The sequence below is a fragment of the Pezoporus occidentalis genome, unplaced genomic scaffold (genome assembly GCF_034315485.1).
Source record: "Pezoporus occidentalis ecotype Australia unplaced genomic scaffold, CSIRO_AGI_Poc_V1 ctg75, whole genome shotgun sequence".
NCBI lineage: Eukaryota > Metazoa > Chordata > Aves > Psittaciformes > Psittacidae > Pezoporus > Pezoporus occidentalis.
This window is the reverse complement of record NW_026916104.1, coordinates 1296006-1316526: the sequence shown is the minus strand read 5'-3', so window position 1 is coordinate 1316526 and position 20521 is coordinate 1296006. Positions and strand designations below refer to the sequence as shown.

Genomic DNA, 20521 nt, shown 5'->3' with positions numbered 1-20521 from the left:
AGCCATCTCACTGGGCTGTGCGTTACGTTATGAAGAGCTGCACTTCACGTGATTTCTGTACTGTATTTTGTGCGATGCTTTTTGTTCCGTTCACAAGAAGCTTTTAAAGCCTTCTTACCTATGAAGGTGTCAATTCTATTTACCGGCCTACGACCAAGCCTGCAAATTACTTCTCAAAATACACGGGACTCACACAGGTGACATCTCTCCTCATGCTCTACCAGAGATGAACACTCAGCACGTAGGTGAGGGCGGCTCACGCCTTTTCCTCTCGGCAGCGAAGGGACTCACACCTGCTGGGGGCTGGCAGGCGATGACCGCAACCCGCAGGGCCGCAAGCAGGCGCCGGGGCCAAGCGCTCCCCTTGGCCGAGGGGTGCTGGGGCCCTCCTGCCTCGGGCCAACTCCCGCAAGAGGCTGTACCGAAACCCCGCCCCGGCGCTCTCTTGTCCCGGCACCGGCCGGCCCGGCTCCTACGTGCACAGCTGCTTCCCCGCTCCCACCTCACGTTATCTCCCCCTGCCAGCCCGCCCCGCCAATCAGCGCCGCCCTTACTCCGCCCAGACTCTCGCGGGCCAATCAGCACCGCCCTTGGTGGTGAGGGCCGGGGCCGCGGCCGGCGGCGCGGGCGGGCTCCTTTGATGTCTGCGGGCGGTTAATTCAGGAAGCTCTCCGGGAGAGCAGGGAAAGGGGCGGGGCTGGTCGGAAGGGGGCGTGGCTAGGCCAGCCCCCGCCCCTAGCGGTCCCTCCGCGCGCGCTCGGCGCGAGGCCCCGGCGCGGGGCGGTGCCGGCGGCCGCGGCGGGCTCGGAGGGGGGCGTGGCCGGCGCGGCTGAGCGGAGCCCGTGGTGGCCGGAGGCGGCGGCCGCTCGGTCGGTCGGTCGGTGCGTGCGGTGGCCTCGCCATGGTGTTCCTCAAACTCCGCGAGCAGGTGGGTGTGCGGCGCCGGCTGCTCTCTCCCTTCCCTTCCCTTCCCCTCCCTCCCGGTGTCTCCGGGCGAGGCGGCTGCGCGCCCTTCCCCGCCCCCTCCTCGCCGCGGTGTGTGTGTGTGTGTGACAGGCGGCGGGCAGGGCGGGCAGCATGGCTGCTTGCCGCGGCGCGGCGGGGACCGGACCGGGCTGGGTGGCGCCCGGCCGGCGGCGGCAGGCACCATGTGCTCCTGGTGTAGTCGCCAGTGCCCCCTCGGTGGCCCCGCTGTGCTGGCGTGAGCCGCCGCCCAGCGCAGGTATCGGGCCTAACAGGTGGCCGCGGAGCCCGCCCGCTCCCTGCGCTGCTTTCCCCTCCCGCTGCCGAGGCGGGCCGGCTCCGGAGCGGAGGGAGGGAAGAAGAGAGGACGCCCTGCCCGTGTGGGGCTGCCCCGGCTGGGGTTCCTGCCGCGTTTCCCGCCAGGGGAGCGGGACAGGCCCGGGAGGGGTAATGAGGGGGTCTGCGTGCTCCCCGCGCCGGTGTAGTGGGAACGGGAAGGTCTCTGCGGGATCCTGGGGCCCAGTTGCTGCCCGGCGTGAGGGGAACGGCTGGAGCCGCCCGGCTGCGGCGGCTCAGGAGCCGCGGTGGAAGGCGGCGTGCCCGGCAGCGGGAGCTGGCTCCTCTCCTGCGGGATCCGGAGCGGGCCGAGGCAGTGCACCCGGTTGCAGTTTCCCGTGCCCGAGAGCCGCCTGCTTGTCCCTTCACGCACCACCTTTCCCTTTCAGGCCTTTAAGAATCTTTTGTTCTGCTGCTGTGTCTTTTGCTCCTCCATGGTGTTGACAAACCTTCCCCGAGTACGCGCTCCCCGTCTGAAAACAAGGTTTCTCGTGCCTTCAGTGGCTGCTTTCATCACATCACACCCTTCTTTGTTTGCTAGCCTCTTCCTTCGGTTTCCATCCCTGCTCATGAAAAATACTTGTCTTGGCTGCCCTGTCCTCCTCTGGTGGCTCCCCTGTCCTACCTATTGTCTCCTGTGCGGTACCGAGATACAAAGGTGGGAGGGTCTGCGCTGCCAGTTTGCCGCCTGTAGAAAGGTGCTTGCTAGAAAATGTGTTTTCTCATGGTTGCGTGTGGGTTACACCAGATTCAGTGTAAACGCTCCCACACCCTGCTGCTGGTCTCCTTGATACTCCAGATAACTGGCTGTAACGCTTGGAGGGCCCACCCTCCCCCCCCAAAAAAAGGCACGACAGGGTAAAAGCCCACCTAGAAACTTGGCAGTGATTGGCAGCTGGTATCCTGTGTCTGGTTATGATGCCGATCAGTATCGGCCCATCCTTACCTGATGGTCCTTTCAGCAGTCTGCATCCACGGCTGTCTCTTTATTTTACAACCTCATCTATGAATGGATCGAAATACATGTAGTGTCTTTGAGTTAGGTTTCTTGTAAGGCTTTGTTACTGTCCAACGTGAGGCTCTCCATAGGAATGAACACTTGTTCACTTACTAAATAAGTCCTTCTGTTAGAGCCAAGGAATACAACTCTTCTGCAAGTAATCAGTGTGAGATAACTCACAAAACCCCCATCCTCAGTATGTTAACATGAAATGACTGTATTTTAGAACTCTTCTTCTGGGAAGGATCCTGCTGTTGGCTGATGCTGAGGTGAGCTGCTGCGCTATGTGGGACCACTGGTCTGACAGTGTAATGCCTGTGAGGATTTTGGTTTCTGTCATAACGCAGGTTTTAACCTAGAAGTATGAGGTGGACTGCTTTAAAAACTTCATGGACATGTAAAGGTGCATCAGTACACTGGGAATTGGAATATTCGTTCACTCAGAGGGGCTGTGCTAGGAGCAGGGAACAGAGGCAGAGGAGGGAGTGGAGTGCTGGTTTTCAAGAAGCCTTTGTAGAGGGAGTGATTTTTTAGTAGCGCCTGTATTTCTGCTGGATAAGTGTTGGCTCCTTGATAAATCTGTTCATACAAACTAAATTCTGTTAAAATTCTTTTCTTTAAAAATGCCCGAAATCACAACAAATTACCATGAAATATCTCAGTTTTGTAAATTGCAGAGGATTCCTCAGGTCAGTGTTCTGCAGTATGCTGAGAGATGTATTGACTTCAGGACAAGATGCTGCACTAAGATTGTAATACCACCTGCTCATTATAAAAACCACCCTGTGGTACTATATGAAAGTAGAGGTGTTTGCCTCTGGTATTTCATGAAATACGCTCCTTGTCTGCTTGAACCATATACTTTGCTTCACAGTGATATGTTCATTTAGAATAAAGTAAATTGTAATGTGTATTTGTAATCCCTATAGTAAGTCTGTCTCTAAAGTGGTAGCTGGGTTTCATATGCAAGTGCAAAGGCTGCTCTGTTGGTTGTACTGTTCAGCTAAGTAGGAAGTGATTTGCTAGCTTCCGTCTACAACAGCCAGATCAATAACTTTCTGGAACAAAACTTCTACTAAATAAATTGTTACTTTAGTATAGTTCTGAAGATTGTTTTTTTTTTTCAAAAATCAACATAAACCTGTTGATTTGGTTCTTTGGTAACGCGTTACTTAGTTCAATGTCCGGATTATGGCCAGAAGAGGCAGTCTTAGGGCATACAAGCAGCTTGTTATTTTCCTACACTTGATTTAGTTTAGTTTTTGAAGTTACTGCAAGCTGGTGTAAAAGCAGTGCTTGTGAGCTTACAGTGAGGTGAGAAACTGCTCTGAGGGTCTTAGGTGAGCTCAGAGGGTGAAGTCCCAGTTCCGCTTGCAGTTGATTTAATTTACTTAGTGCACTGATAAACAAAACTTTGATCCTATGGATGCTTAAGGTGTTTGTGAAGCTCAAATATTTGGTTATCTTTGGAGGCTGATTTGACACGCTTGACTTTCAGAATGAATGTTTTCCGTGCACTGAGAAGAGTAGGTCTTTCCTTGGGTTCAACAAACAGCCAGCAGGTACATTATCTACAACTTGTGTTAATGCTGTTTGAGCCTTATTGCTTTGCAACCCTGTGAGGTAGGAGTATCTTTCGAAGTTTTGAAGTAATCCAAGGTGCACTTTCCGAAGTGATTTATGTTCAGAGTATATAGGTATAAAAAATACCCCATAAGTCATATTTGCAAAAATTGCTTTTGAAGCTAAATTGAACTATATTGAGCAAAGTTGCTGCCTGTAATGCTGAGCAAACTTTAACTCTGGGATAGAAAGAACAGTCATTCAAGTGTCAAGGTGGAAGCTGCAGACTGCTCTTATTGCTCTTGGTTTGATGTGCAACTTTGAACAGAAACATTTAAAAACAAGGAAGCAAACCTGCCAGTGCTGTCACTGAAGGTTAAGTTATTCAGGTAGAGATGAAAAATATTGTGAGATGAAAAATATAGCAATTGTACCTTATGATTAAGGTATTTGCTCTTCAGTTTGCCTTCCTACTGTCCTTATAGATTGGTGCTTGTATACCAGGTTCTTCTAGATCAGAAGCTGCTTTAACTACTCAAATGCCAGGTGAGAGGGAAGCTGTAAAAGTTTGCTTCTTCTGGAAACACTGTGGTACTCTCCTGAAATCAACTGCCTTGAAGGCAAAGTTTAGGTGAAGGTTCACTGGTGTTTTATCAGGCCTTTTTTTTTTTTGGAGGGGGAGAGGAAAAGGAGTAAGTTGTGAGTCTCTGTAACGGTATGCCTTGGTGTCCTGTGTAAAGCCCTCTCAACTCTGCATAGTTAACTGTGAATGGCTAAGTGTCTTCTGGTTTTTTTCCTATTCGTAGTTTCCAGTTACACCATCTGTTTCCCAGGACAAGTAAATTTTCACTTTATAGGGTTGTGAGTTAGTCTCTCTTACATCCAAGGAGTAATTGACAGCTTAGTTTTTCTTAGTAGGTGAAATTTGGATTGCCTAACAGCAGAGGGATTTGTTGCTTCTCTGTTACAAACCTTGTCTGTGTATGTGCCTACAGGTTGTCTTCTAGGCTAGCATAGGCCTACATTTCAGTATGCTTTTGTTGAAATGCTTGACGCTCTGATCAAAACTGCTTGAATGTTTCTTTAATTTTGCAGCTATAGAACTATTTGGGACAAAGCTCATTGGATGCAGTGTCATGATAGTTGATAAAGCTTTATTTTCTTTTTTCTTTTGGTATATCGTAGTTTTAATTATACGTTTCCTTTCTTCTCTGAATCTGAAATATGTAATAGGAAGGAATCTTAGGGCTCACAATAATGAACATTGGAAAAGAATTTGTATGGGATTTTTCTGTGTGACTAGTAACTCTGCTTGGGGCAATGCATTTATTCCCAGAGTCAGATGTGAGTGGAAAGGATCGACATATAAACAACTACATGAAGATATTAGAGTGACCACTTATCTTGAAAGTCCTTGAACAGTAAGAGCACTGATTTCTTTATTGCCCATTTATATCTTTCGCTTAGCTAAGATGGGTCTTGTTCAATTGGCAGTTAAACAAATGTTTGCAGTGTCATAGTGAACGCTCTGAATGCCTCTATGGTTGCTATTTTCATTACTGCCAGCGTTAGAGTTCATTCTTTTAGAATTCATGCCAAGAATAAATGTCCCAACTAGTTCCTTGTTACACTTAGAGGAGGAATGGTCTCCTGTGGTGATGAAAAGGAATTGCTGCTGTTTGATGAAGGAGGGGTATGGCAGGAATGGAATTATGTGGTATTGCTCTATAAATTCTGTTCAGACATAAGCTAATGAGATATGTGTGTTTGTGTTGTTTTGGGTTTTTGTGGGTAGAAGTTACTTTAAAGTTACTGTTCTTTAAAAATTAGGAAACTTGTTGAAATTGAGAATCACTCTGTTTTCTATCCCCCATCACACCTTCTTCCTAAAATTTGCATCTAATCTGTTTTAACTGTACAGAAGATAAATAAGTTAGGAAGTTGTAACACTTACCAAGATACCTTAAGTCTTACCGTTAATTCTCATGTTCCCAGGCTAAGAGCCCACATGTACTGACAAGATAAGTTTCTTTAACTGGTGGACAACTTTGAGTAACTTGAACTCCATTTATCTTGTTATACGAAGTAATTACCAGCCCTTCCATTAGAATGTATTGAGAAAACCTGGTTCTACCACGTGTTCATTTTGGGGGATCAGGTTGCCTGATGGTAACTCAGGAACTTTGACTTGTGAGCGAGCAGTTCTCAATCAAGAAAATAAACTTCTTTATTTTAGAATAAAAGGTGGGGGAGAAACAAAGCGAGCCTTGATTCTGCAGGCAGATCCTCAAGGCAGATCCTGTTAACTCTGTGGCCTTCTGTGGGGGTATAAAGGTCTATTCATGTAGATAGCATTGAAGGTTTGTGACCATTTGAGGCACACACATGGGGGGGGGGGGGGGGGCGGAATTAGGGACTTGCCTATGAAGAAGAGACTTCCTTAGCACTCACAAGAAAGTCAGTGATTCCTGTAGGAAACTAACAGTTGTTGAGACTGAGCTAGCAATCTGCTATCTGATGTGGATTGTTACATTCCCAAATTTCTGTCACTGTTTTCATTCACTGAAATGGGTTGTGGAATAAGATGACTGAAATAAGTATCTTTGGTAGTCCACACTTCACATCCTCTGCTTCATTTTTATCAGCTAATTTGCTTCTCGGATGCTGCACCTTTTATTTCTCTCTGGTCAGCTGGGCCTTCCTGAGGTCAGACTAATACCCGATCATTTGTTTTCTTGCTCCTGCCAACTTCTTTATTTTGTTCTTACCTCTGTTCCTCTATTCCTATTTCTGGAAACTGAGTGGGAGACTCGTTGCCTTAGTTACAGCGAGTGACTGTTTCAAAGTTATTTATAATGTTTGTGTTTAAATTACCTGTATCATAATACAGATCACAAAACACTTCACATCAATAAAAAACAAAGCAGCCCATTGCTGAGTGCTGGGAGCAATCTTACAATGCTGAGTGTTGGGGGGCTCGTTTTCCTTTGTTGGGGATGGGGGACAAGTTCTAATCTGGCATTTGATGATGAATGTGGAATAAGCTGTCTTGGTGTTATCCTTTGTGCAGATGAGGACAGAATCTTAATATTTAAGCTCTGAAATTTCAGGGAGTGTTATTCTTCCTGTCCTTTGTAATGGCAGGGTCAAGGGGTGGGTATGTACCATTTTAACAGTGTTACTTCAGTTGTGATTGCTCAGGTGTTGATAAATTGTACAGCACCGATCTATTTCAGCACAAACCTAGAGCTAATACAAGAGTGGTGGGACTGAGTAGGTGGGAGAGAAAGGAAGGTAAGACTGGTAGCCACCTGAGTGCGGAGTTAAACAGGAAGCACCAGCAGTGATATGCAAATGAAACAGGGGCAAAATGGTTGGTCCTTAGCATCCTTGTAGTTTGAGGAACTAATTGTTAGCTGAAGCACCTAATGTCTTCTCTCCTGTAATAATGAGATGATCTTTACTGTGAATTGAATATAACCTTAGATTTTCATTGATTATTTCTACAGTAATGTATGTATGTGAATTGGGTGGACTACACTAGTAAATAGATCGCATATGTGACTAAGCCTCCCTATTTAGGACAGCCTGAACACGTGAATGCTTTTCTCACAAAATTACTGGAATTTTATTTGAGAAGTGTAAAGCAAAGGTCTACCTGTTCTAACACTTCACTTAAGCATATGTTGTTATGGGCATGGAGAAGAAAGAAGTAGGAAAGAATGCCTCTTAACTATAACTGACTCATGCTAGGAGAACCTAGTGAATGTTAGGTTTTGAACGTAACCTTGCCTTTTTGTGTGGGTTATTCTATTTCTGACCGATTCCTGAACTGCTGTGAAGCCATACTAAATATTTAATGCTTCCATACTCTCAAGCAGTGAACTGTCACTTAATGGGCTTCCTAATTCCAGCTGATGAGCATTTGCTTATAAGTTATTCTTGGTTATTCTGCAGTCATACTTGAGGTTCACTCTCACTTTATGCTGAAATCCTGTACTTCCATCCCATACAGAGAAGAAAACATGAGTACATCTGCATTATTTATTTATTTATTTAAACTTCAGGAAAGCAAAGATAACGTTACCTTAAGGAAGGAGGAGAAGGGGGCACAAGCAAGGATTCTAGTCAGTATGACAAAATGGGAATGGAACTGCAGTAGTTAAAGCATTGAGGACAAAATGAGCCATTTTAATGCTTACAGAAATTCTGGCAATCATGAGGAATTCAGTGTTTCATTTAAAAATTTTGCTGTTTGTCCTACATTTTGATAGCTCCAGCTGTACTGGTACCTCTAAACAGGGAGGAGGTCGAACCTTCCATTCAGGAATGTGGTCATCCAGCAGCTGGCAGCACAAGAGACCAAGGATCTACCTAACTTATAGCGGAAGGACTTACTTGAGTCACAGACAGCTGAGCTGGGAATAAAAAAAGAAATAACAAACCAAACCCCCCTTTCAGGAAGTTCTGTAGTTATTTATATACTAACATAATCTGTAACTAATGCATAATGCAGTCATTTAAATCCATTGCTGCAGACACAGTTTTGTATAATGTTAGGGGTAATTGGTATTCTCTCCTTCCATGTCCTTTATTTAGGTCATCTGCTTCTTGTGTCCATTGCTCATGATAGTGGTCAGGTAGTCTGTGCAACGCCTTTCTTTTCATCCTAAGCATTCATGCCTCTTTCCTGTCTCGGATCTCTGTGTGGTGTCTGTTGCTTTTACTCTGCCTCTGCTAATACTTCATTCTCTCACCAGCGTCACCCCACAAAGTATTGTTGGTAGGCTAAAATGAAGGGAGAGCACGCATAAAATAAGCAGGTGAAGAAAAACAAAATGCTAACATTATTTTTTTTGGTTACATTATTACTCATTGCTTTGAATTAGTGAAACATCCCAAGTCATGGTACAAGGACACTTCAGATATAGCACGTTAATGGAATTACCTCCCCTTTGCCTCAGTTCCTTTGTAACTACAGAGTTCTGTTTGGTTCTTGCTAATGTTTGCTAAAACATGAGGATCAATCGAAAGTGCTCATATGCTTAATAATGTGTTGCTGTGCAGTCTGTTTGCCAAATTAGAACCATGTACTGGTACTGTCTGATAGCTTTCATTTCTTTTGCTCCTGTCTCAGTTCCAGGAGCAATATCTTGTTTTATGGCTCAGCTGTATCTGTTGCCTGAAATAAATAAATAATAAATAATAATAGTGTTCTTTCATTCTGGGGGAGGCAATTTTCACTGTTAAGGAGGACTTGTAGAAGAACACTTTTTCTTCTCACTTCTCTGTCACCTGAAAGGCTGCAAATGCCATTAACATCCTGTATCATTCTTTATCCCTTAGTAACCATCTAGCTCATCTTTTTTTTTCTTCCACTTCTACCCCATGATTCTGTGTTCTGTTTCTTTCCATCCACAAGCACACAGCTGTTGAAAGATTACTGTCTGTGCCCACAAGTAGAATTTTGCAGAAAAACAGGCATGAGTGAAAAAGCTGGTGATGACATCTGTGTAATTCAACCTAAGGTTGCTCTGAAAGTCTCTTTAGCTGTTGCAGTGGCTGTAAAAAATACTGTAAGTATTTAGGGTATCACACTGGTTTCCTGTCTCTACATCCAATCCCTTACATGGGGGAGCAGTGAGCTACGTTTCCTTCTATAAAGTTCTTCTCTGGAACTTACATAAGCCAAAGAAATAGTATCTGTTCGAATGACAGGAGGAATAGCAATGCCAGCGGTGTCTGTGGAGACTGTCACAGGAGAAGTTCGGCTCCCCTTCCCTGGAAGCTTGCCATACTGGTATTAGCAGTGCTCTTCTCCATGCTGGCTGGAGGTGTTGCAAAGTTGTTTGGAACTGTCACTCTGGAGTAGGTTCTATAGAAAACTTTCTCTTTGCTTTCTGAATGACCACAAGCAGAAATACATCTTCTAGGCCTGAAGCTTGGTCTTGTGGTAGCAGTCAGCACACTTAGCTGGACCCAAAGAAAGGACGAATGTGTCTGCAGGAAATGTCTGCTGGAGTTGAGCCTTCTGCACTGTGGGAGCCCTTACTGCCTCTACTGAAGTACATGTGTTTTAGACATGCTCTCAAAAGCCCTCTACCCCCTTGTTTTTTATATATCATAACTACACTGCCCACTATGTTCCCTGACACCACTTCTTTCTGGGCAAGATAGCTTGTAAAAGTAGGATGAATAATTCAAGAAAGGAGGGATTGTTGGAATGATGTCATTTGACCTGAAGATTTCAAGACCTGGTCTTGTGTAGAACGCAGTGACATGTAGCATGGCTGTGAAGCAATGACTCGTCACAGGGTGCCTGTTCAAAATGCCAGGTTCTTAGTTTGCATACTGTATGGTGTGGTTGCAGAAGTGAGGTGGCAACTGCTTTGGTGTGTCTTTGCACTGTCATGGGGTTTTTATTAGGTAAGAAGCCATGAAAGTGACCTGTAGCAAGCAAGGTTCAGTGCAGGCAGAAACATCAAGATAGGTTTTTCTTGTTATTCTGTTCTTCTTTTACAAGGTTAATTAACAGCCAAAGTGTTGCTAATTACGTGACTTACTTAGAAATTCAGTGAAGGCCAACTACCAGATAGGAGAAGGAAATACATGAAGGACTGAATGCCTGTATTTCTGGTAGGGACTAGGGTAGGACTATGTGTAAGAAATGGAGTAGGTACATTGCCTGAATGAACCTCAGTCTTTATAGTCAGTGGATAAGTACATTTTGATGAAAGGGTAGGAGTTTCACAGGTTTAGGATGGAGTTTAATGACAAGCTGCTGCTTGGGATATATTTTTTCATTTGCAAAGTTTCTAACAGTAATGATTGAATCTCCTGCCTGAGGCCACAGTTTGATGCTTGGTTGTAGCTGAGCTTAAGCAGTCCCTCATTCTTTTCTTCTGCAAGTGGTGAAAAGGGGGAGGACCGATGAATTATTTAGGTTAGCAAATGACTGCAAAGTTATTCCTTGAAAGTTTTCCTTAGTAAGAACTAGAAAGGAGTGTTTTGGCTCAGATAAACTTACTCCAATGTCTTTCTTTGTAACAGCAGTCAAGAAGTGCCTTCTGTGAGTGTCTTTGGGTTTGGGGGCTGGGAGAGGATTGGAGGAATTTGAATGTGGTCTGCCTTGAGCCTCCCTGGGAAAGTAGCTTTAACACTCTTGGCCTGGAACTTCTTAGAGTATGTTTTGGAAGTTAGCAGTGTGCTTAATTTTCTTGTCTGGTTCCAGATTGTTTTGGGGTTTGAGTGTGGTTGTGAATCCCTCTTTAACTGTGGGAGAACCTAGGGTCTTAAGGATGCCTGCTTCTGTTTATAACATCTTATGTTGACTATACTGACTGTGAAAACACTGAAACAAGAAAAGTTCTTCTGTAACATACTTGTTTACCACATGTGCTGCCTTTCAGGGTCCTCAACATTTTCCAGTCTCACGTATGACAACTGCATGCCAGCTTTCTTTAAAATGCAGCATTTTAAAGTCATTTTTCTCCCTTATTAGGCTAATAACGTGCTCTACTACTCATAGTTTTACATTAGAGCTCTGAAAATTACATCAAAAAGACTTTTTTCTTCCCTTAATCTGTTCTCGAGAGGTTGCAAGGGAAGTATAAGATGGTGTTTGGGTAGTCCAGTTAACTGAAAATTGTATGGCAAAAGTAGTCTGAACTTGCTGCAGCCTTTTCCCTCAGAGAAACATGTATGCACAGAGAGCCCTTCAACTTCTTAACTCCCTTGTATGCTTCTATATGTGCGGCTCTAATTCTTGGAGACCATCCAGTGACAGCTTGGAGCCATGCCTGTTGTGACTAGTGATCCCCCTATCTCCCTGAGGGAAGATACATGCTTGGGGCAGGGAAATATCTAGTAAAAAAATACACTTGTAGAAAAATTACTAAGTTGGCATAAGCTAAAATAGTAATTAGTCACTTCTCTACAAACAATAATTAATGAAGCATGTCAGCCTAGGAATAAATTGAAGTCTTCTGTAATGGAAGAAAATATTTCATCTCTGCTCTCTGAGAAATTGAATTATAACCAGTAGTTAAGCTTACTGGTTTATATTCCACGTATCACCTAGTATGGTTGTATGGGATACCACAACATAAGCACATTGGCTGTGCAAATATTTTTATCAGCAGTTGGAAAAGATAGTGTTTCAAACTGCCGTTAATGAAAACCTTATCAAAATGGACTTCCTCACTTCATTCTGCTTCCCAGTTTGATCCTGCTGCAAAGCTGTTCAAATCAGTGGGTTACGATTGAGGGCATTCATGCATTGGACTCTGGTTTAATTTTCTGGTATAAACAATGATACAAAGCTTGAGTGTTTGGTGGTGGTTTGGGGTTTTTTTGTTGTTTGTTTTAAATATCTTGACTGTAAGATTGCACTGGGAATAATTATTTTGGAAAGTAAAGGTATAATGAAATCACACTTACCAGTCTTCACCAAAGAGCTGTATATATACCACTTGTATGTTTCTTAGGAGGTGTTGTTGTTATAAGTAGTTTTAGTTAAAAAGTAAGGAATACAGAAGGGTTAACTTAGAGCCCTTGGCCTTCATAATTGTTTATTTAGAAGCTGGGAAGACACAGTGAAGGTCAGGTTACAGCCTCTGCTTTATGCTTGTTCTTGAAACTGCTCTGCAACAACATTTTTGATTTTTATTTTTTATATATTTGCTTAAAAATCATAGTCCTCCAGGGGCTGCTCCATGAGCAGGTCATCTGTCTGCTGTAGGCTGTAGAGCAGGTGAGTGGAGGATATTAGTGTTAGTGCTGGTCCTGGTAGGTGTCAAAGCCCAAATAGGTGAAATAAAAGTGTAAACCACACAAATGGAACACAGTGGTAGGGGAGGCACACAGGACACCAGGCTGACAAACATTCAATAAAGAAGTATTTTGCAAAGTGTTAATTAAAAAAGTGTTGTGGTTTAAACCCAGCCAGGCAGCTCATTCACTCACTCCCCCCCTTCTTTCCCTCCCCCCTACTCCCAGAGGGACAGAGAGGAGAATCGAAAATAATGCAACTCCCACGGGTTGAGATAAGAACAGTTTAGTAACTAAGGTGTAACACAAATCACTACTGCTACCACCAATAATAAAAATGATAAAGGAAATAACAAGGGAAGAGAATACAACACCTCACCACCAGCTGACTGGTAACTCGTCCCCCCAGCCCGACCAAGCACAAACCGATACCTCCTCCAACCCCGCAGTCCATTAGCCCTTCCGGGTAACTCTCAGTTACATCCTGGGCATGACGTGCTGTGGTATGGAATACCTCTTTGGTCAGTTTGGGTCAGGTGTCCTGTCTCTGCTTCCTCCCAGCTTCCCCTCCTCCCTGGCAGAGCATGAGCCTCACAAAGTCCTTGGCCAATCCAAAACATCAGTGTTATCTGCTCTGTTCCCAAGCCGAAAGTCAAAACACAGCACTGCACCAGCTACCAAGGAGGAGAAAAATGACTGCTACTGCTGAACCCAGGACAAAAAGTAATTTGATACGTAAGAAATCTTACGTAAGAATCCAGTTCCATCTTTTCTGTGTCAGAAGAAGGGAGTATGAGGTGATAGCAGAATCTTATTCAACTATGCTGATATAAATGAAAGCTGTTAGAAGTATACAAAGTTCTGAGAACACCTGTGTCTGTTAGTGTTTAAAAATCAGGTTCAATACTATGAATTACATGGCATTTATGGTAATTTTCTTGCTCTTCTGTACTTAATGTTCTCTATATTACAAGAGGTACGCTGTACTTTCTGTTGTGCTTTTTGTATTATTTTGTACAAAGGTTCTTAGTGATAAGACTAGACAAAAGGTTAATCTATTTTCAGTGTGGTTTATTGGCGTGGATTGTGGGAACTTCGAGGGAGCGTTCAGCTCGAGGATGTAGCGAACAGGACAGGGGAATTTCTAATTTAAAAGTTACATTAGGGAAATACATGACTATAACTTGTTAAGATCTAAGTTTACCATCTGCTTGTATACAAAGAATTAAAAAAAAAGATGCTTAAATAGTGTATGTATATTTGTTGCCAAAGGATTAAATTTGAACAGTTTCATGGATGGATGTCATGAGCTAAGCACTTGGAACGAGTTTGTGAAAGTTCACTGCTTGAAAGGGGTATTAGACAACAGTAGCCTCTTCTGGAACAAATGGTATTTTCTTTACAATTACTTCTCTTACTTGGCTTGTTCAGTGTTGAAAACCAGAAGAAGCTGGGGAAAAGAAAAGCTTCTCTTACGAAGTTTGGCACAGTTGTACTTATACTGAAACTGACAGCTTTGTGACCAACCCCAAGTGATTGATTCAGCTCCCTAACTGTCCATAGTAGTTTCTTCATACGACAGCTTAATTCAAGACATTTTTAGAAGCTTTTTAATTAGTGGCACGTGTAGTCAAACCAGCTTAAAATATTTTCCATCGTTTTCTGGTTTTATCAAATGCCCTGATAAAATCATGCATTTAGGTACAGCAAATGTAATAAAAGTGAAGTAATTAATGCGTTGTAAAGATTATTGCATGCTATGTAAATGCGTTCAGAGAGCAAAAATAGAAACCAGGATAATTTACTTTGATTTGGCTGTGTCTGCCCTTCATCTAAATATAGGTAGAAATTAGCTTTTAAAGTGTTAGTAAAGCAGTCAGCTATCTGTTCTAATGAGGGGTACACCTGGTAGGGAGGTGTATTCTTCCCAAGTATTTAGTGGTAGTTTGCTTGTTCTCCTCCCTATGTGGAGGGATTTAAAGAGTCTAGGACAGAGGGCAGAGAAATTGCTGCAGCACTGCTTCACTGCTGTGGAGAGATGTGGTATGCTTGCTGGAATATTATTTTATAGGGTGGTTCTTTTGTCCTGATTTTAGTTGTTTTGGATTGCATCCCATTAAGTGCACATCACTCTTTGGTTCTGTGTTTGGAAGGTTGTCCTTTCCCAACCTTTTCCCATCTGACCCCTATCCTTGTCACCCCTGAAGAAGTAAAAAACATTACAGTTCCGCATGGCACCATTCTCGTTGGGTTCCTGTCTGTCAAGGAAAAATCTGACTTGTTTTATTTATTTTAAGAGTGCTGCACCTCGAGGTAACCATATGTAGTTTGGAAGTGAATTCTGTTTGGTCAGTGTAAGGCCACTTCAGCTATAAATGAGGAAGGTCTCGGTTTGGTTTAAGTGTTCAGCTTTAGGTTGGTGGCATTACTTGGGATTGATTTTCGTGGGAATGTCTGTGTCTACCGTGCAGGTGGGCTTATCTCTAGCAGTTAACCTGTCTTTTCACACCCCTTTCAAGTATTCCATTGTCTGTGAAAATTTAATAGCATTTTTTAAAATGTTTTCTTTACTCCTTAATTTTTCCTGCAAACCCTGCTTTTTCTTGTGTAGTGACCCGTCCTGCTGAACTTAAAAGTTGTGCCGCTATGCACAGTAGTCTTCTGACCAGACAGAGAAGATGACCAGCTTCTGGTACCTGACTTTCTCCCCTTTGCAGGCTGTATTAATGCAGCCGAGTCAGCTATGCTGCTTCTGCATAGCAGGTAACAATGCTAACTTTGCTCTTGCATTCATGTGGAAGTGACAGTTGTGACTGAAGCTTTAAGCAGTTGGCAGAGTGCAGATAAGAGATGTTTGGCTGCTGAGCTCTATATCCTATCCAAGCAACTGGGTTTGGAGCATGCGGAAGTGTCCTCTGCATTTCCCATGGAACCACACTGAGCTGTAAAACACAAATCATGCTTTTTGCTCAGATACCTGACCTGTCATTGACTGATCTGGACCGCTTGTAAGGTGAAGCGCTGCTGCATCCATATGCTGAAATTATGCCTCAAGTCTGCTGGCCAGTTCTCTTTTACAGCTTGCATTGAGCTGTGTGAAAAGCTTGACAGTTAACACCTCTGTTCTGAGAGAAATAGTTGATGTGTCCCACCTTAAAGCCATGTTTTTGTCCTGTAACAATAGCCTGGAGGCTGGTACAACAACAAAACTCCATGTGCACCAGCAGTTCTGGAGATGTTTATATGAAATTGCATACTCATAAGTTTATTCCAAAACCTGCTTATTCCGTATATTTTGTTATGGTTTTCTGCCTCTTTTTTAAATGGCCTTTTGAAGACATAGTAGGATTAAGTTGACAACTGCTGGGTTGGTGGCCAAGTTGACAGCTTGGGTTGGTGGCCAAATGACCACATGCACTGTTATTCCGTATGTGTTAGCAGCACTTTCTCATTAAAGATCCAGTGGGGCCATTTGGATGTACTTCTGTTTTTGCTTTCGAAAAATCACTCTAAAGATAGCCTTTTAAAATGTATTACTTTCCTTTTGGGGGGTGGGAAAGTCCATGGAGGTTTTTACATATGATGATTTGCTTGTGTTAATGTAGGAGCTGAATGTTTCCAGTAGACATTCTTTTTATGCCCATCACTTAATTTCATTTCCCAAGTGCGTATTTTTTGTTTGAAATAGAATGATAAAACAAATCCTTTCTGATGGGTGTGTAGGTTCACAGTATTTTTTAAATGCTCCTAACCCTGTGTTTTTCCCACCCTCATATTAGGTTGACTGGAAATGTTAAAATTTAGATACATGGAAATAAAGTTGTGGTGGTTAAATCCCATTAATTAAATACAGAAGTTCTTAAAGGTGATACAACTGGTACAAGGTTCCCTCAGCAACTGCCACCCTGCTGTCCTAGAAATACTATTGATCAAGTCTGATCTTTGCTCCTTGGCAGATAGCTAAAGTATTTGATGCTTTCCTCCCTTTACCCAATAACCATTTTAACTGTTGTTTTCCAGTGGCTGTTCTAAAACATGTGACAGCTATGTACCAGAAAGGCAGTGTTCCATGGTAATAACCTGAGGGGTTTTAACTCTTCAGTTCTCTTGTGTTTCGAGCACTGAGGTTTCTGTGAAGCCAAACTGTGACCTTTGAGAAGTAACTCACTATGGGCAAATGTGTACTCAAATAGCTCTGAACCTGTGTTTTCTTCTTTGATTTTAACATGTATGAACATCAATTCTTGAATTCTAAACTCCTCTTTGAATGTGACAAGCCTGTTCAGGTTGGAAAGCATGACTGTTCTGGTCTTATTAAAGTACAGTGTGTTTGAAAAGTAGCTGTAGATTCTAAAAAAAATCCTGTCCTGGTTGTGAACTTTCTTGATGGATTGATTCACACCTGAACTGCTGTGACTCATGGCACGCTTCCTTATTTTTATCCAGATAATTACCTTGCTAAAATATGTGTGAAACAGTATTTAAAGATTTGTTCCCTCAGCTTAAGAAGCAATGCTATTGTCTGCCTTTTTATCAGTCCTTTTAGTGTTATGTCAGATCAGAATCCATCTTGCTTTCCTTCCCCATTTTTTTTAACTGAAATTCTTTCAGAAGCACTTAAAAAGAGCAGTAAAAATGAAATTGAGGACTGTAAAACTGGTATCTGAGCTGTAGTAGGGTTGGTTTTGTTTGTGCTTTTTTTAAACTATCTCAATCCCAGGTATATAATAAGAAATTTTTGTGCATGCAGTTATTGTTTGAGGAGATCCATGTGCACACACTGAAATAACGTGTAGGTAAAGGTCTCTGGAATCTCTGGAGGATCTTACTCTTCTGCCTTGATCATTTTTGATTTTCAACAGTGTTGTGAACATCAGAGGATCAACACGTGTTTTCACTTAGGTCATTTGCAGTGCTTCATATATTCAAGATTCTCCAGGCTTGCAGATTCATTATTTCACCTCTTGTTTTGTGCTAGGGAACTGTTCTAGCTCAAAGCTTTTTTTCTGAATAGCAAATCATTAAGTAGGATCCAACAGCAGGAGTGCTCTTAAATCTATTTTTGAATCTACTTCCGTTTAAAAATGGCATCATACTTTTGCCATGATCTCTGACAGTTCTGCCAATTCATAGGGAAACAGCTTTGAGTTACTGCTTCATTTGCCTGTGAAGCGCCTCTGAGTGGTAGTCGTTGGTAAATAGGTAGTCACTGAGGAAGTGCTATGGTTATAGCATCCTCCTACCCCCCCTCACATCCTCTCCTCCCCTCAAATCAACTCTGTTCACAGCTGGACATATATATTAATGATACTTGGTTTATGTTAATGTGCCTGCTTGTGAACTGTGATTACTGGGGGCAGACATCTTTGTGAATAGCTGCTGCTGCTAAACCTACTGGGAATTGTAAATGCTATTAATATAACCTGCAGAATGCACTGCAATAACATGCCTGATTTTACCAGCAAAAAAGTTAAAGTAAATAAACCAACATAAGTTCTTTTCCAGATTTATTTTTTTTTTTCTTTTTAGGATAGTGAACAGTTTTCTCAAACAACTGAAAGATGAAGGCAGGAGGAGAAAGTGAGATGCCATTTTAAATTAATTGTGCTTTTAATTCTCCTCGAAGCCTGGTATAAATACAAACAAATTATCACAAGGGTTTTGGAACAGTAGGTGGATGTCTGTTCTCATCCCTTCTAGCTTCTGAGATGTCAGGAATATCTTTGGGAGAATTTTTTTGTCCTTCGTGTAACTATTCTACCTTAAAAGTAACCATCATAAATAAGCTACGTGTTTGTGCTATGTTGAAACAGTCTGTAGCATAATTTAGTACTACAGACTCTGAGCTGATGTAAAAAATCATAGAATCGCAGAATGGTTTGGGTCGTAAGGAACCTTAAAGCTCATCTGTTTCTGAACCCCCTGCCACGGCCAGGGACACCTTCCACTAGACCAGGTTGCTCCAAGCCACATCCAGCCTGGCCTTGAACACTGCCAGGGCTGGGGCAGCCACAGCTTCTCTGGGCAACCTGTGCCAGTGCCTCACCACCCTCACAGGGAAGAGCTTCTTCCTAATGTCTCATTTAAATCTACCCTTTGTTAGTTTAAGTGTCAACTAAATCTAAGTCTAAATCTACCCTCTGTGAGTTTATATGTCAATTTACATATCCTGAGATTGAAAGTAAAGCTTGGGTTTGCATTTTAAAATGTATTGTTTTTATTACAATAAATAATGTTCAGCCTTCCATGTAGTTTAAGGACTTTTAAAAAGAAAAACAAACCCAAGCTTTGCACATTTTTCCAGTATTAATAATTTGTTTCATGATAAGCCTTTACACCTTGGTTATGGTTTCTGTGAATTCAGGTCCCTCACCCACACAGCTCCATTCTGTTGGGATGAGACGTCTGAGGCATGCTGCTGCAGATGTTGGGACTGGCTTTGTCCACCTTCACTCAGATACTGCCACAACACATCTGTCTGGATGAGACCTCTGCCCCCTTTGCTGGGGTCAGTCTCACACCGCATCTTTGCAAGGTCCTTTGTTTCTTCCAGTGTGGTTGTTGCTTTACTCTGATCAGCACAACTCTGTTCAGAAGGCTGCTTGCCAGCCTTGTTTCTGTTGGGTATTTTCGTCGATGCATTTTGTCTTGTCTTTGTAACAAATGGTTATCTTAAATAGCTTCTCTCTGAATTATTGATGTTCTGGAATGACTTCTTGCTACTATCTATTAGCTTTCTACTTTGATCGTCTCTTGCATTATTCTGTGGGATAAATATATTCATATGAAATATAACATTAATCAGCCTCTGCAGCGCCTTTATATGTCAGTCTGTAGTATCTGTAGTACTATAGGTTACTGTGTAGAATTCTACCAATAATTCAGATTCTGAGAATAAGGTGCGCAATGTCTTTTTAATGTGGGTAGTTCCTATTTTAACTGGTAAGTCTTCCTCTATTCCCCAGTTTAAATGCTTCCATAACATTAAGAGCAGAGCGTCATACTGCTTTGTGTTCTCCCTGCTATCTTGCCAGACTATCCTTTGAATGTGAGTACAGATGGTATGACTCATTTACACTTGTCCTAAGCAGGCGAGGTACTTAACACCAAGTATGTTCCTCCAGCTTTTGATTCCTGTGAAAAAGAGTGTTTCCCTCCCCCCTCCCCAAGTAGAATAATTTTGCTGTAAATCAGGTTTTGGTTCACCTTCCTTTCTCAATTGGGCTTGCGGGGATTTTGTTTGCATTTGGTTTTGATGGTTTGGTTTGGGTGCCCCCCCCCCCCCCGACTAAAATGCAGTTGATTTAATTTTAAAAAGCTAACTTACATTTTAAAAGGTGAATTCTGCTGATTTTGTGGAGGCCACTTTTAAATAGGAAAAATGTAGATTTCCTAAGAAAGCTGCTCCACCATTCACATGTAGAAAATACCCTGAGGTACTGTAACCCTACTCTGCTACTTCTTCAGTACCTTTGAAATACAGGTAACTACTTACCTAGTGTTAGGAAGCTAATATATTCTGCACCTTGGGCCATGAGTAAATTGGCAAACATTCTCCCTGCTCAACTAGGCTGAGTCTATTAGAGCTTCAGTGTTAACTAGACCTCATCCAGTAGGTCCTGAATGTGCTGAGAAAAGGGTTATGTCTTCCCTCTCTAGCAGCAGAAAAAGGAGACTTGGGAACTTGTGTGTTTGGTTTGGGGGAGGGTGGGTGTTACTTTCGGTTTTAGTAGGATCGTTCTCCCCTCTTTTATCCATGCCTCAGCTGAGGATCTACTTTTAACAGGTGATGCAGAGGATGGTACAGCCTGTTAAGTCACACTTGGCACTGAACAGCAGCAAGGGAGAAGTGAGAGCATGGGATAAAGCACAGGCTAATGTATAGATGAG

The 20521-nt window shown here is 42.8% G+C and overlaps 1 protein-coding gene across 1 annotated transcript in view; it reads left to right on the top strand.

The window, feature by feature from the left end:
* The first annotated feature begins 800 nt into the window (after positions 1-800).
* Positions 801-20521, top strand: part of ANKRD28 (ankyrin repeat domain 28) — a 117742-nt gene continuing 98021 nt past the window's right edge. Inside the window, exon 1 of the mRNA XM_062602045.1 lies at positions 801-928. Coding sequence (XP_062458029.1) covers positions 902-928 — 27 coding nt within the window. The 5' untranslated portion in view covers positions 801-901. The remainder of the gene's footprint in view (positions 929-20521) is intronic.